At 41.7% G+C, this 16,673-nt stretch overlaps 1 protein-coding gene across 2 annotated transcripts in view; it reads left to right on the top strand.

The window, feature by feature from the left end:
* The window catches only part of PTPRG (protein tyrosine phosphatase receptor type G), a 589,008-nt gene that overhangs the window by 425,254 nt on the left and 147,081 nt on the right, over positions 1-16,673 (top strand). For both annotated transcript variants that reach the window (XM_030569843.1, XM_030569844.1), the window contains exon 6: positions 16,080-16,146. In XM_030569843.1, coding sequence (XP_030425703.1) covers positions 16,080-16,146 — 67 coding nt within the window. The remainder of the gene's footprint in view (positions 1-16,079; positions 16,147-16,673) is intronic.

The raw sequence follows: 16,673 nt of genomic DNA, 5'->3' as shown, positions 1-16,673 counted from the left end.
ACGGTATTGACCAGCATCTTTCAGCACAGACTCCAGAAAGATCTCAAATTGGAAACGCCACTGGTATTTCAAAGTAGAGTATAGGAAAACAGTCCATCTCTGTTCATTGACACAGATCCATCGATCCATTTATTCAAGAATGGAGCATGTATTCAGATACAGGAGATTTAACAAGGTTGATTTCCCAAAAGAGACAAAGTGGGGGGATGTGTTTTGTGCAACATAACAGCATACATATCCTGGCCTTGCAGAGAGTCACACCCTTTCATACCACAGGAGACCAGAGTTAAAGTGGAATCATTCAGTAATATTAAGAATAAAAGCCACTCAAGCAATTAGATAGCTATAAAATAATCTGGCCCAAAAGACTTGTATCTGAACAATTTCATCAGCAACATGTCAAATCCTTCCCCCATCTGTATCCCCTTCGGCTGCACTTACCTTGAATTTTTGAAAATGGGTAGTTATAGTATTAAAATAGATATCAGTTTAGGGTTTAGTGTATGCATGCAGGCGGCTTTTCTTGTTCTTGGACTACAATAGTGGAAAATGAGGAGCATTCCTACCTAAGTACAGTACTGACATCTGTCCAGCCAGGGTAGCTGACTGTGAGAGAACAGATTGCTTAACCATGTTGATTCTTCTGGAATTTTACAGGACAATTTGATCTCTTTAGCATAGCTAATATATAATAGTTTTCTTTCTTTCTTTGGAAACTGTTTGTACAGAAGCTCTAGACTCTGAATATTTGTCTTGTGGGCAGTAGACTTTACAGGCAAACTGGATGGCGCTGCAGCCAGGCAGTCTGGGGAATTTTCCTCCTGACCTGCACCATTGTAACTGAAAGCAGAATTTGCCATCTCTCTGTCTCCCCTGTTGTCACTTACGTCAGCTGCCACAGTTAACTGTGTAGTCGTTCATCCTTGGCAGACAGTCTTTTTCAACACTGCAGGCTGGTCTCTGGATGCTAATGCTATGGTACTAAGGGAGCATCTGGCTATATGAAATTCAAGGCATGCAGATCGTCTTGGCCAGTGTACTTAGCAGATGGGTAAAACCTGATAGATTGACGATGATTAGTTTCCAAGGCAAGGGCCAAGTGTTGCATAGGGAAAGAAAAGTAAATTAGGAGACTATTCTGAGGGGAAGGGCTCAGATAGAGCATTACAAAATTGTTGCCATTAATTTTCGTGTGTCTTATACAAAAGACACATCATTTCAGCTCTCGATACCGTAGACTTTGTACTTGCTTTGTAAGCCCCTTTAATGAGCTTGAAAGTGATTGTACAAATTTATGACAGTCTAACAAGCCTAAATGCCAGATTTTTGGGGTGGATACGGGAGAGAAGTTTTTATTTTGTCCCCATTGGAATGGATTTGAGATTTTTCTTCTGCTCTCTTTTTCCATCTTGAAACTCAGCTCTATTAACTGTGCTTCTAAAGGAGCACACACTCATACTTCTGTTCTGCTAGTCTTGTTACTATTCATATACATTTGGAAAGGTGAGTTTATTACAGTAGGTGATTTTAGCCCTTCATTGTGGTGCTGCCTCCAGACATTGCCATGTGGAGACTGGTGGCTGGGAGTGCCACCGAGGCTTGGAGGTGTTGCATAAAATAGGAAGCCAGGAAAGGGGAAATAGCAGGATCTCTTGCTTCACTCCTTAGGTGATGCAGCTTATTCAAGCCAGGGTATCAGTGATGAGATCTAGTACCCCGCTCCCTGAAAATGATCGTAGATGCAGCTATACATGTGTTATATTACTCACTCCCTCAATGTAAGAATACATCTAGAACACAGACTGTAGGCCATACTTACAGGGTGGGGCCTCTATCCTGGGAAGTAGTGACACCGAAAAAGAGTGGTAGATCATGACAGAGAATGAGTGGACTGTTAGCTCCCAGTGCGATGCTGTGGCCAGAAGGGCTAACGTGATTCTTGGATATGTGAATGGGGGAACCTCGAGCGTAGAGGTTATTTGACCATAGTATTTGGCACTGGTGCCTCCATTGCTGGAATACTGCATCTAGTTCTGGTGTCAACAATTCAAGAAGGCTGTTGATAAATTGAGGAGGGTTCAGAAAATATCCACAAGAATGACTGAAGGATTAGAAAACCTGTCATATAGACTCCAGGAGCTCAATCCATTAATTTAGCAAAGAGAACGTTAAAGGGAGACTTTGTAGGAAACAAATATTTGATAATAGGCTCTTCAATCTATTAGACAAAGGTTTAACACTGTCAGTAGAAGTTGAGACTAGACAAATTTAAACTGGAAATAAAGTGGATGTTTTTTAACAGTGAGTGTAATTAACCATTGGAGCAAATTACCAGGGGTTGGGGTGAATTCTCTGTCACTGGCAATTCTTAAATCAAGATTGGATTGTTTTTAAAGGACATGCACTTGTTCAAAAGGAATTATTTTGGGGACGTTCTCTGGCTTGGGTTATACAGAAGGTCAGACTAGGTGATCACAATCTGGTCTTGGGATCCATCGGTGCTTGTTTTTTTCAGAGTTCATTAGAACTCAAATATAAAAATTATAAAAGAAAATAAGCTGCTTCACAAACTTCTCCATGAACGTTTAAAATTGTTTTGACCAAGACTATTTTTCATTAAACTATAATGGGTAGAATCACTTTGGGCTGAAAGACAGATCTGAGTTCACTTGCATGTTCTTAGCCTGGGCTTCTATAAATTCACCATTTTTGAGAGTCTAATAATTTTTTTTTAATTTTGGAAGCTATAAGCGACTCCTACTTTGTTTCTAAAGGTTTTTTTTTTCCTTTAAAATATCAGGCTAGCAAAGAGCTACAGTTCCTTACAGGATAATGATAGGGCATGGAACTGAATTTTGAAATCGTGTTATGCTTCTCACTTCTATAAAACAGCCTTATGCCATGTAAGCAACAGACACATAGTCCTGTAGAGTCTGTTGTGATTCAATACCAGCACAAGAGCCAGCATACAATAAAAATCCAGCATCTCTAACCACAACGCAGCTGCGATGCTAACTGTCAGCTCTGTTAGCAGTCCCACTACGCATGCTCTTTAGACCTTTTGTCCTTAGAGCACTAGTAACAGAGTGCCTGTTTTCCTCTTCTGCGCCTTTCCTATTGACACAGAGACAAGGACTGACAGCACACACTCTTAGGGATATGCTTAGTCACAAGGTGAGCACAGGCAGCTGCTATAAAAAAGTGCTAGTGTTGTTGCCATTAAAAAAGTTCATCTTTGCTAACCCTGGTCACACTGTGGGTATCTGAGCTACCAGTTATTTCCTGTTCAAAGTGTTGGAAACTGGAACTTGGGTAAATACTAACTGTACAGTGTCACGATCTTACCATGATTTTTATTTGCTTCCCAGAATAAACCTGCTCAAAGAATGCATTGTGCATTCGATTGCTGGGTTGTTTTATGTCTCTGGGATGTGGTCACTTGTGTATTACCTTGTTATATAGACCATATTACTTTGTTATATGAACTGCGTAAGATACAAGATGCTCATTTTATATTTTTATTCACCCCGTTAAAATGAAACAGTTCATTCTACCCAGAATGGCGTGTGCATTGGGGAATAGAAATAGCACAGAGAAAGTGATGACAAAGAGACTGTATGTACTTAGTTTACTTTGATACCATCTCTGCCCTGAGGTGAGAGAGTTCTATTAGTATGGGAAACAGCATAATGATATTCTTAAACTGCAGGGCTGTGTTTGTTTTTCCATCGCACTTAGTGTGACGGTTACCTATTTGTTTCCATCAAAGAGGATTACAGGCACTGTTCAATTATAAATGATACGTACAAGTATTCTATCCCATTTTCGGAGGATCTTATGTACATTAGTTCGACTTCAGTGGATGCTTCATATTCAGTAAACACAATGTCTTGTCACGTTTCTATGGGCATTTTTAGGAAAATTCCTGGATAGCATTTTCTGTCTCTGTGTCATTAACCCATACTGAGCTGAGTGTGCTTCTGAACAACAGTATTAGGTGTGAGTTTATGATCACACTAGAGGAGTCTTCATCTGGCTGGTCGTCTTCAGTGTTAGCCTTTCCCATCTGGAAGTAGGGGATGGGAATGAGTTCATGCTCTTGTCCCAGTACAGGAAAAAAGCTTTGCTAAGCTTTTACAGGCCGTTCTTAAGTGAAGCCCAAATGAGGAGAAACAAAGATGTGCCTACATATGATCTTTATAATAACTCTGTGGCCACAAAAAAGCACCAGTCACTGTGATTTCACACAATGCACAATTAGCCTGTGGAACTCTTTGCCAAGATATCACGGAGACTGAACTTGGCAGGATTCAAAAAAGGATGAGACATTTGTAAGGATAATGGGCATATACAACGTTTCTCCAATAAAGACATTTTGATAGAGTTGATGGTAGTGGTTTGGTGGAAGGAGTCGAATCAAGCTGGAAGGAGTCGAATACCATCTTGTTGCACAAGATAGGCAGTGGAGAAAATCTTAAGAACTACCGCCCCATATACCAACTCTCTCACATCTACAAGCTCTTTACAAAGGTGATAATGAACTGACTCTCGGAGTCTGAGTGAACAACAGCCGAGAGAGCAGGCAGGGTTTCGAAGAAATGTTAACATGATCGACCATATATTTACCCTTAGCCAGCTCCTAGAAAGAGCGAGGGAATACAAACTCCCGCTGTGCATTGCTTTCGTCGACTGTGAAAAGGCCTTTGATAGCGTCGAGTTTAACACAATATTAAAGGCGCTCAGAGAGCAAAGCATTAACCCTCAGTACATCAGTTTGTTGAAGGAAGCGAATACTGGATGTACAGCAAACATTACTCTCCTCGAAACTCCCCTCCGCATCCCAGTCGAGAAAGATGTAAAGCAAGGAGATACGATTTCACTGAAACTATTCAGAGCCTGCCTTGAAATGGTTATGAACAAGATCAGTTGGAGGAGTGGTGTCAACATAAATGGAGAACTATTATCTCATGTCAGATTCGCGGACAACATTGTACTAAGTGCCGAAAGCACCAACCAACTGCAGAACATGCTACGAAGAGTCAACAAGAAAAGCAGTCAGGTCGCCCTGAGAATGAACCGCTGCAAAAAGAAATACATATGATCAGAAGTCTTACTAAAAGCCCGAATAAAGGTAACTGGAGAAGAAGTGGAACAGTACATATATTTGGGCCAAGAAGTTAATATGCACCAAGATTTGAACGGAGAACTCTCGCGAAGGATTCAGACAGGATGGTGTGCATTTAATTCCGTTGAGGATGTCCTCAAAGGAAAAAACAGCAAGATCACACGTACAAATATCTTTAATTCAACAGTGCTACTAGCCATGCTGTATGGCAGTGAAACATGGGCACTGATGAAGAGAGAAGAGCAGCGGCTGTTGGTAGCTGGAAGGGCAATGAAACGAGCTATGTTGGGAATTTCCCTTCTGGATCGCATCCCAAATGAAATGATCAGAGAACGCAGTGGTGTGAAAGATATTGTCGTGGAAAGCAGATATAACAAGATGTGATGGGCGGCCCACACATAGCTCACGGACAATAGATGGACCACAGTCATTGCTGAGTGGTACCCGCGAAAACAGAAAAGACCACCCGGTCGGCCTCCAAAAAGATGGGAAGATGACATTGTTAAATGTCTTGGACGAACGTGGAGAAGAAAGGCAAGGGTGCGAGAAGAATGGTGGATGTGTTGTGATCGGTGCAGTCTTAATGACAGCTGAAGATCAATTGATCCAGGTGATAAACCCATATGCTTCAAGGCATAAGTCCCGCTCTAATTAATGGGGGTCAGGAAGAAACTTTCGCTGTAGGGAGATTATCCCACAGCTGCCTTATCCACTCTTCTGTTTAAGCATTCAGTGTGGGCCACTGTCAGAGACAGCATACTGGAATAAATGGATCCCTGATCTCATCCAGTATGGCAGTTCCTATGTTTCTGTGCCAGGTAAAAGAGAGACATGTAACACTTGGGCTAGAACCCAGCACTTTGGGTTTCAGAAGCACAATTTGCTACCAAAGGGAATTAAAATAGAGCAAACTTGAGAATTATTCTTTTTTTTTTTTTTTTAAAGAAAGAAGTTTGAAAACTTGAGTTTTTCTTCTAAAGGTTTGAACCATTACAGAAAATGGCTATTGGGCTTAGGAGCTGCAAAACAAGTCTTGAATTACCTCTGGCATGAGCCTCATTGCTGGAAAGGAGCTATTGCACTGTGCGTTGCTGATTCCATGCACTGCTCCCAAACAGTTACTCATCCTGCCTTTGATTTTAGGCCAGCTCTGAACCAGGCAGATAAAGAATGTTTCTCCTAATGATTTTACAGTTTTTTAAACACATTTACTCTTCAAAAAGCACCAAATATCCCAATGGGAAATGAGATAACTCTGATTTTTATTTTGTTTTGATGAGGCCTCTTCACCTGTGGAAAAAGCCAACTAGTAATTATGTATAGCTTTGTCCACAGCGTGCAAAACCAAGCCGCAATAGTGGTGAGATGTGGAGAAAATGGAGTGCAGCATTAGCAAGAGGAAAGCAAAACTTTTGCATGGAAAAATAAAAACATCTCCCAAAGAGCACTGAACTGAAACCTGGTCTCCCTAAATGGTATCCATTTGCACACAAGTTTTTAAAGAGACAAGACACCCTGCATTATACAGATGAACAGAAAATGTGATTACAGATGCACCAATACTTTTTTCCCTGAACAGAGCCGGAATCCCCATTTAATTTTATTGCAGAGCATCACACATTTTCAGAAGATGCTTTCAAAATGCTTACTTAGCTGGATCTGTAATAGGTGCTGTACCTCAGCTGATTAAAAGGACACTGTCAAGGTTGGTAGGTCTAAAAATTGATCTACTTTGACGGAAAATCCCATCTGGAAGGTTTTTACCTTCAGGATTCCTTCCATCTCTTTCCTCTTCTCAAACTAATTGCAGCTGTCACCAGAAATAAAAACAAAGCAAACAAAATAAAAGTCTGCACAGTTTACAGTGAAACTCCCAGTTAGTAAAGCAATGCCCAAGTCCAGGGTCAGGCACCTCTGTTTTCTTTGAGTCACAAACTAAATCACTAAGTTTTACCTTTATTTAAAAAAATGTGATTTTAATGGCAGCAGTGATGGGTTTGGAGAAATCTAAATAGATAGGAAGGACCCAGTAGCATACCCCTCCTTGCACAATCCTGTATTCTTAAACGGTTTACTTGCTTATTTGCCAGAAGCAGTGCAAAATCTACAGGCCTGGCTTGTGACTCTTGAATACTCGCAACTTGCTGCACTCAGTGCTAGACTTGCCTTGAGTTCTTCTGCCAATGTTTGTGATTTTAACGTCGGTGTTTTCTTATTTTTAAAAACGTTTTTCACCTTTTTATTGTGTAAAAGACTCCCACAAACAGGGACGAGTATTCAAGAGACTTATCTCCAACGTGCCTTCCCCCTACCATACTATCTGAGAGCCACTCAATCTTAAAATTCTCCTCACAACACTCTGGATGGTAGGGCCTTGCTATTGCCCCCATTTTACAGATGGGGAATTGAGGCACAGAGAGACTAAGTGAATTGCCCAAGGCCTTGAAGGAAGACTGTGTCAAAGGAGGAATGAACCTGTGTCTCCCAGATGCCAGGGTAGTGCTGTAACCACTGGGTCATCCTTCCTTTCTCACTCTGGGAGGAAACAGGGAAAACTTTAAACACCACACTTGTGTCTGAGAATACTTTAGTTACCACTATTATAAGACACACCTGAGATGATTAGAATTGGAAGAGTATGGAGAAGTAGTACTTCCTTGGTTTTGGTTTTTGTTTGTTATGTTTGTTTGTTTCTATATACTTTGTCCGTCTGCTGTTGCTTTTTAGCATCTGGTATCATTTTGTGCATTCTCAGTGTGTCCTCTTGAGTTGCTTTCTCCTTTTCTTAATGTAGGTCTCACACAGCAGCTATAAGAAAAACACTTCTTTAAAAATACAGCAACATGAATATTAAAGCCACATAATCTGACAGAGGTAATCGGGGGCATGCCTGATACTGTTTTTAAGTCGAGGAATTGTTGGGTCTCTTTAGTGCTGTCCCTTTAAAGGTGGAGTGAGCTAACCCATCAGTGTAAATGCAGTAGTGAATGTTCTTTGACCACTAGATTAAATAACATCCATTAATTGTAGAAATGGCTTAAACAACGGCTCGGTAGCTAAATAGCAGCAAGGTGGGCAGCAACAGGGAAGCCATGAAGTGGCAGGAGTGGTTAAAGCTGACAGTTAATTAAATGGCAGGTAAAATGCAGAGCAAGTGGGGATTTGTGGAACTTTCAACTGTGGCTCAGAGGGGCGAGAGTCATTCAAACTTTCCCAAGGTGTCTGGCCCTGCGCTGCCGTGGCGTGACTGCTGTGGTGCACCTGCCCTGTAAGAAAGGCTGGCTTACAAGTCAGACTGTTTAAAAAATGAAAGGGCTACATGTCTCTCAGCTTGTACCGGGTTGAGGGACGGGGCTGTGAGGGTCAGCCATGTTCTAATGCTGGCCAGGGCCGGCTGCTGACGACTGTCCATCTTCTCTTGATAGGGAGCTGCTATTGAGCAATCTCCCAGCATCTCGATGGTGCTGGAATTGGCAAACGGGTGGTCAGTGTAGCCCAAACAAGGTGGTGATGAGCTGAAGCAGGCCTCTCCCTACTAGTCCTGGTGCTGCAGCTGTCGCCGTCCTTCCTAGGCAGTCTTAAGTGTTGCATGAACGGAGTCACCTTCAGCTGGGTTTAGTGCACAAGGTTGTGTGTGCCATTGTGACAGACTGACAATTTCCTGCAATATCCTGAATGATCTTTACTGTATTACGTTAAACCTTTTTGAATTAGGTGTAATGCCTTTGGGGTTCATTGTGTTAAAAATACAATTGTGTATTGGTTATTGTGGAATTGTATGTAACTTCTCTAGGAAACTGACTAATGCACCCTCTGGAAGGTATTAGGAATGTCAAAGGGCTTTTTGGAACAATATGTGTGAAGTGGATTTCCTAGGAAATAGCTGGGAAAGGAGGGGTAAGCAAATAATCCACTTCAAATCCACCTTTTTGGAAGGAAGAAAACCCATTTTCTACAACTGTCTTGCTCCTGAAAGCTGCAGTTCAAAGACCCTGGAACTGTAGATAGGGTGTTTATAAACCTGTTTTGAGTTTGCTAGTTCTATGCTGAGGCTGTGACAAACGAGTGACCACAAGGATTCCCATTTGGGTAGGAGTTTGAAGAACTGTTCCTGCCAGAATCCATGTTTGGGCAGGAGATAATTCTGGTAAACATATATGCATGGAGATTATTTCATTGTTTTAAGTATGTTTTTTCTATAGTGCTTTTTACCTTCAAAATAAAATAGGCTTGCATAGAAAGAACTTTGTGGTACTTATAAATGTAGCAATGACATCTGTTAACCCTCTCTAAAGAATTAGAGGGGTAGCCGTGTTAGTCTGGATCTGTAAAAGCAACAAAGAATCCTGTGGCACCTTATAGACTAACAGATGTTTTGGAGCATGAGCTTTCGTGGGTGAATACCCACTTCGTCAGATGCAAAACGTCTGTTAGTCTGTAAGGTGCCACAGGATTCTTTGCTCCTCTCTAAAGAGAAAGCAAGCAGGTGTCCTTTGGTGATCTGTCTTTGCTGGGAATGACATAGTGAAGGCAGGGAACTGTGCCTGAAAATGCTGTGATCAGAAGGGAAATACACGAGTCTCCACCCAGACAGGCAATGGCTGGGGAGCTAAAGTAGAGAGTGGTGCCCTGGTTGGATCACTCAGGGGAAATACCGATGCAGTTGCCCTGAACTACCACATTACGCATCAGGTAATCATAGTGGTTTGAGTTGTGTGAGTATGAAGCAACTGAGAAGGTTGGATTGTGTGAGCATGAATTTCTTAATATATGCACGTGATTAAACTAACCTGGTTTGCTTCTTTCAATAGGTCACAGCTTTGGGATTATTGTTCTGGTGGCAGGACTTGGAATGACTTTGGTGAGCATTAGAATTAGGGCAGCTGGGTCTCTCAACCCCACAAATGTTGGACAAGGAGGTAGTGCATTTTCCTGTGAATTAGGAGTTAGCCCAGCTTTACCAAAGAGGTTGATTTGCATAGAGACCCTGAACTCTCTGATAGCGTTCACAGTTTGTTCAGTGCAGGGTGTATCTAGCCCTTGGGAAACTGCAGGCCCAGAGTGGGTTGTGTGGACAGTTAAACTATTCTGTATTTGAACATCAAAAGCTGACAGCACAGGTTGGCCATTGCTCCTCCACCTGAACTGCTGCTAGCGTAGGTTGAGGTTGCCTTTCTGTTGTTCCCACCCGTACATCCATATTGAACTCCCATGGCTCCTTTCTGTGAGTGTGCTGTGGCTGAAGGCAAGGAGGCAGGTTGGCTGAGCAGGCACCAGACAACCAGGGCTGGCTGCCGCCGCCTCCTACCTGCCTTGCTCAGTTGCAGAGAGGCCAAGTGGGGGACAGAGGTAAAGATAGAGGGAGTGTGGGAGAGTTTTCCCCCTGTTAAAGCAGATAAAGCCCTCCCAACTCCTCTACCATTGAGTGGCTTGGGGGAGCCATGGTTCCTACATCTTTCTCACTGGCTGATGAAGTGAAGACTGACGGGACATGGAAGATCTGAGGTGGAAGGGAGTGGGGCCTGGCTAGGGAGTTACTGGGACCCCACACTTTCCTTCCACAGATGAAACAACAGCACTACATGAGGGAAGAAGAGCTGTCCCAGCTAGGAATCTCCGATTCTGGATTACTTTTCTCAGCAAAAAGACTTGCGCTCTCACCCTTCTCCAGCCCTACCTGCTGGCTCCCCATCTTTTCCAATGGGAATAGAGAAGGAAACCCCACCCACCAGATAGCGCCCTGATAACTTAGCACACATTATCCAGATATTACACACAGTCACCTTTTGAAATGCCACAATCTCCTGAAGTTCAGGAGAATAGAAATTCAGCTGAAAAATGGATTTTTCTGAAACTATTAGCAAATTTGGGTTGACCTTAATTAAGGGATCATCTACATTACCCACAGGATTGATGGGCAGTGATCGATCCAGCATGGGTCGATTTATTTCGTCTAGTCTAGATGTGATAAATCGACCACCGAGCGCTCTTCCGTCGACTCTGGTACTTCACCAGTGCGAGAGGCACAGGCGGAGTCGACGGGAGAGCTTGAGCTGTCGACTCAACACAGTGAAAACACCGCGGTGAGTAGATCTAAGTACGTCGACTTCAGCTACGTTATTCACATAGTGTAGACCAGGCCTTATACTTTCAGCTGGAAAACACCTGTTTTTTTTTTTTTTACGTCTAAACATTTCTTTTTGACTTTTTCATTTCAAAATGGCTTTTGTTTTTAAATTTGGCCATATGGGGCAAAAAAGAATGAAAAACATCAGAAAACAACTAAAATGAAAAACTCAGCAAAAGATTTCAGTCAACCAAAACATTTCAGTCAATTCAAAATGAAATTGTTCTGAAGTTTTCAATTCGATTAAACTTTTCAAAAAATGGTTTTCAGTTCTAATCAAAACAGATTCCCTCTTCACTCCCCTAGTTTGGCCCTCAAAACAGAATATCCAATATATATGCTCGTCTCTAGGGGAGAACAGTAACTTATATACTCATTCAAAAATAATCAACACCTCTCAAATTTTAAATATCCAGTATTGGCAAAAAAAACAGTTTGTGACCAAGTACATGCCAGAATTTATTTTCAAAAATTAAATTGACAAATAATTTTAAACAAAGAATGTGTTAGTGTAATATGTAAGCTATTCTACAGGCACCCAATGGATAGGGGAAAAGGCAAAATTTCTCATGTTATTGATTGCTAATTATTTGCTTAGCTCTGTTGCAAACAAGTGACAGAAATAGGAACATACGAACGGCCATATAGGGTCAGACCAAAGGTCCATCTAGCACAGTATCCAGTCTTCTGACAGTGGCCAATGCCGGGTGCCTCAGAGGTAATGAACAGAACAGAGAATCATCAAGTGATCCATCCTCCATTGCCCATTCCCAGCTTCTGGCAAACAGAGGCTAGGGACACCATCCTTGCCCATCTTGGCTAATAGCCATTGATGGACCTAAACTCCATGAATTTATCTAGTTCTTTTTTGAACCCTGTTATAGTCTTGGCCTTCACAGCACCCTCTGGCAAGGAGTTCCACAGATTGACTGTGCATTGTATCAAGAAATACTTCTTTTTGTTTTAAACCTGCTGCCTATTAGTTTCTTTTGGTGACCCCTAGTTCTTGTGTTATGAAAAGGAGTAAATAGCACTTTTACTTTCTTTACACCTGTCATGATTTTATAGACTTCAGTCATGTCCCTGTTTAGTCGTCTTTTTTCCAAACTGAGAAATCTCAATCTTATTAATATGGAAGATGTTCCATACCCCTAATAATTTTTGTTGCCCTTTTCTGAACCCTTTTTGAGATGGGGCGACCACATCTGCATAAAGTATTCAAGATATGGGCATACCATGGGTTTATATAGAGGCAATATATTTTCTATCTTATTTCCTATTCCCAGCATTCTGTTAGCTTTGTTGACTGCCACTGCACATGGAGTGGATGTTTTCAGAGAACTATCCACAGTGACTCCAAGATCTCTTTCTTGAGTCATAACAGCAATTTAGATCCCATCATTTTATATGTATAATTAGGATTATGTTTTCCAATGTGCATTACTTTGCATTCATCAAGAATGAATTTCATCTGCCATTTCGTTGCCCAGTCACCCAGTTTTGAGAGATCTTTTTGTAGCTCTTTGCAGTTTGCCTGGGACTTAAGTAGCTTGAGTAGTTTTGTATCATCTGCAAATTTTGCCACCTCAACTCACCGCCCTTTTTCCAGATCATTTATGCATATGTTGATTACGTCTTTCCATTTTGAAAACTGACCATTCAAAATTACCTTTTGTTTCCTATCTTTTAACCAGTTACTGATCCATGAAAGGACCTTCCCTCTTAGCCCATGACAGCTTACTTTACGTAAGAGCCTTTGGTGAGGCACCTTTTCAAAGGCTTTCTGAAAATCTAAGTACACTATACAGGCAAGTTTTATCTTAGGCGGGGGTTCTGTTCCGCGGTTATCGCGTAAAGAGAAAACCGTATATAGTCAAAATTATATCCCCAAGCCCTTTAAATCCCACCCGCAGCTCCGGCAGCGGGGCCGGGGGGGCATTTAAAGGGCTCCACCGGGCTCCCCGCTGCCCCTTAAATGTCCCCCCAGCCCAGCTGCCGGAGCTGTGGGCGGGGTTTAAAGGGCTCCACCAGGCTTCCCGCCATGGTGGGGATCCTGGTAGAGCCCTTTAAATGCTGGCCTCAGCCCCGCTGCTGGAGCTGCAGGCGAGATTTAAAGGGCTCCGCCGGGCTTCCTGCTGCAGCATGGAGCCCTTTAAATGCCCCCTCCCCCGGCCCGGCCACTGGAGCTACGGGCGGGATTTAAAGGGCTCCACCGGGCTTCCCACCATGGTGAGGAGCCCAGAGGAGCCCTTTAAATCCCACCTGCAACTTTGGCAGCTGGGCTGGGGCTGGCATTTAAAGGGCCTGGAGCTCCATGGTGGCTGAAGCCTCAGGCCCTTTAGTTTGCCACAGGGGCTACCAGCCACCTCTGCAGCTGGGAGCCCCCTGGGTGATTTAAAGGCCCTGGGTCTCCCAGCCACAGCTGGTGCCCCAGGACCTTTAAACCTTGAGGCCACGCCCCCCTGCTTGAGGCCATGCCCCCCTGACTCTGGCCGTACGCGTAAAGTTGAAATCGCGCATGTTAATTGCTCGTAAGTGGCCAGAGACCTGTATCCACTGGATCTCCCTTGTCCGCATGCTTGTTGACCTCCTCAAAGTATTCTAGTAGATTGGTGAGGCATGATTTCCCTTTACAGTAAGGGAATGAGTCATTTCTTGGTGACTTATTACTCTTTAGTTTATCAATTTGTTCCAAAACCTCCTGTAATGACACCTCAATCTGGAACAGTTCCTCAGATTTGTTACCTAAAAAGAATGGCTCAGCTTTGGGAATCTCCCTCACATCCTCCACTGTGAAGACCAATGCAAAGGATTCATTTAGTTTCTCCACAATGGCCTTATCATCCTTGAGTGCTCCTTTAGCATCTTGATTGTCCACTGGTTGTGTAGCAGGCTTCCTGCTTCTGATGTACTTACAGTTTTTGTTGCTATTACTTTTTGAGTCTTTGGCTAGCTATTCTTCAAATTCTTTTTTGGCCTTCCTAATTATATTTTTACACTTCATTTGCCAGAGTTTATGCTCCTTTCTATTTCCCTCACTAGGATTTATCTTCCACTTTTTAAAGGATGTCTTTTTGCCTCTCACTGCTTCTTTTACTTTATTGTTTAGCCACGGTGGCACTTTTTTGGTTCTCTTATTATGGTTTTTTAATTTGGGGTATACATTTAAGTTGAGCTTCTATTATGTTGTCTTTCCCATTCAGCTTGCAGAGATTTTACTTTTGGCACTGTACCTTTTAATTTCTGTTTAACTAATCTCCTTGTTTTTGTGTAGTTTCCCTTTCTGAAATTAAATGCTACAGTGTTGGGCTGCTGCAGTGTTTTTCCTGCCACAAAGATGTTAAATTTAATTATATTATGGTCTCTATTACCAAGTGGTCCAGCTATATTCACCTCTTGGATCAGATCCTGTGCTCCACTTAGGACTAAATCAAGAATTGCCTCTCTTGTGGGTTCCAGGACTAGCTGCTCCAAGAAGCAGTCATTTAAGGTGTCAAGAAACTTTGACACCTGTATCCCTGTATCCCTGTATCCCGTCGTGCGGTGAGATGTACCCAGTCTATATGGGGATACCTGAAATCTCCCAATATTACTGAGTTTTTAATTTTAATAGCCTCTCTAATCTCTGTGAGCATTTCACAGTCACTGTCACCATCCTGGTCAGGTGGTCAGTAATATAGCCCTACAGCTATATTCTTATTTTTCAAGCATGCAATTACTATCCATAGAGACTCTGTGGTACAATTTGGTTCATTTAAGATTTTTACTTCATTTGATTCTACACTTTCTATCACATATAGTGCCACTCCCCCACCAGCCCAACCTGTTCTGTTCTCCTGATATATTTTATACCCTAATATTACTATGTCCCATTGATTATCCTCATTCCACCAAGTTTTTGTGATATCTATTTTATCAATATTCTCATTTAATATGAAGCACTCTAGTTCACCCATCTTATTATTTAGACTTCTAGTATTGGTATATAAGCACTTTAAAAACTTGTCACTTTTTAGCTGTCTGCTATTACATGATGTAGTTGAATGGGACTCTTTTTCATTTGACGGTTTCTGATCAGATCCTACCTGTATTTTGTCATTTTCCATCGTGGAGCCTTAATTTGGAAGGTTTGAACTTAAGGTAGGGAAGGAAGGTTTAATGTTCCCGTGTCTGCTGGTTTTACTCCCCTCTCTGGATTGTGGCTAGATCATTTCTGCTGAGGATGTGGTTTATCTCTACACAGAAGAATACTATGGACATTTTTGCCTCAGGAGCACAGGGTTGCATTATCAAATTTCAGAAGCTATTGTCTGGACTCTGCCTGATGTGATCTTTATCCCTCCCTCTTCCAAAGGGCCTTTAAACAGGTTATTTTAAAAATATAATAAAAAAACACTAAGGGCTAGATCCTTTTCTGGTATGAATTGATGCAGCTCTGTTGACTTCCATGAAGCCATGTTGACTTGCAGCAGCTGAGGATCTGGCAATTTTTAGTGAGTAGCTGACTGTTCTTTGGTAACTTCAAACTACTATTTAGCTAAGAAACTTGTGGAGAGAAATCAGCTGTTCATTTTCAGGCTTTGCAGGGGCTTTAACATTTCTAATGTTTTAATATATTCTGAAGACTTTCTCTCTTTTGATTTAGCCTTTGTCGCATTATTTTATTATACTATATATCTTCAGCATTTGCTGAGGAGCCATTGTAAATGTGAGAACTAAGCAGCTTGCTAGATAACATCTTTTTTTCCCCTCTTTAGAAGATTAAACTGAGACTGTTCTGTCTGATGCCAGAATAGATTTAACCAATCATGTATCCTTTATATGTAGGTCAGTCAGAGGGACAATCCAGCGCTGGATCCTATTATCCATGGGTTGAAGGGTGTCGTACATCATGGTAAGTAGCTACTTAAGCTTTTTTTTGCTGAAAGGGTAGAGGGGCTAGAATATTGTCCTTAAGGGATCAGGTCACCCTTCAAAGGACATATTGAGATGTACATTCTTCATTCACTGATGTTTAAGGGCATTAAAGCCATTATTTGATTGGTACAGATCAGACTCATTTGTTACCTGAAAATGGGTGTGGGTTAACAGTAAACAATTTGTTTCTTTTCAATCAGTGCTTTAGAATGTGTAAGTTATAAATCAAAACTTAGTACAATATATCATTCATATTAGTACTTCAGATTCAGTGCAGACATTTCATGCCTGCTATTTATCTTGCATTTGGTCTAAAAATACTCTTCTGAAGTTTCTATTTGTTTATAAATTATTTGTCTTTCAAATTTAGGGAGCTGATAATGAAACAGAAAATTAACTATCTGTGAAAATTAATTAAACTTTGCAGCAGATGAACATCTTTCTAATGCTGGCATAAATATAATCATTCAGCTGTTCTGATGCATATAAACCTATTATCCTTGA

Source organism: Gopherus evgoodei, chromosome 7, assembly GCF_007399415.2.
Source record: "Gopherus evgoodei ecotype Sinaloan lineage chromosome 7, rGopEvg1_v1.p, whole genome shotgun sequence".
In the NCBI taxonomy this organism is placed as follows: domain Eukaryota; kingdom Metazoa; phylum Chordata; order Testudines; family Testudinidae; genus Gopherus; species Gopherus evgoodei.
Note: the sequence above shows the minus strand (reverse complement) of the source record. Positions and strands in the feature narration are given on the sequence as shown.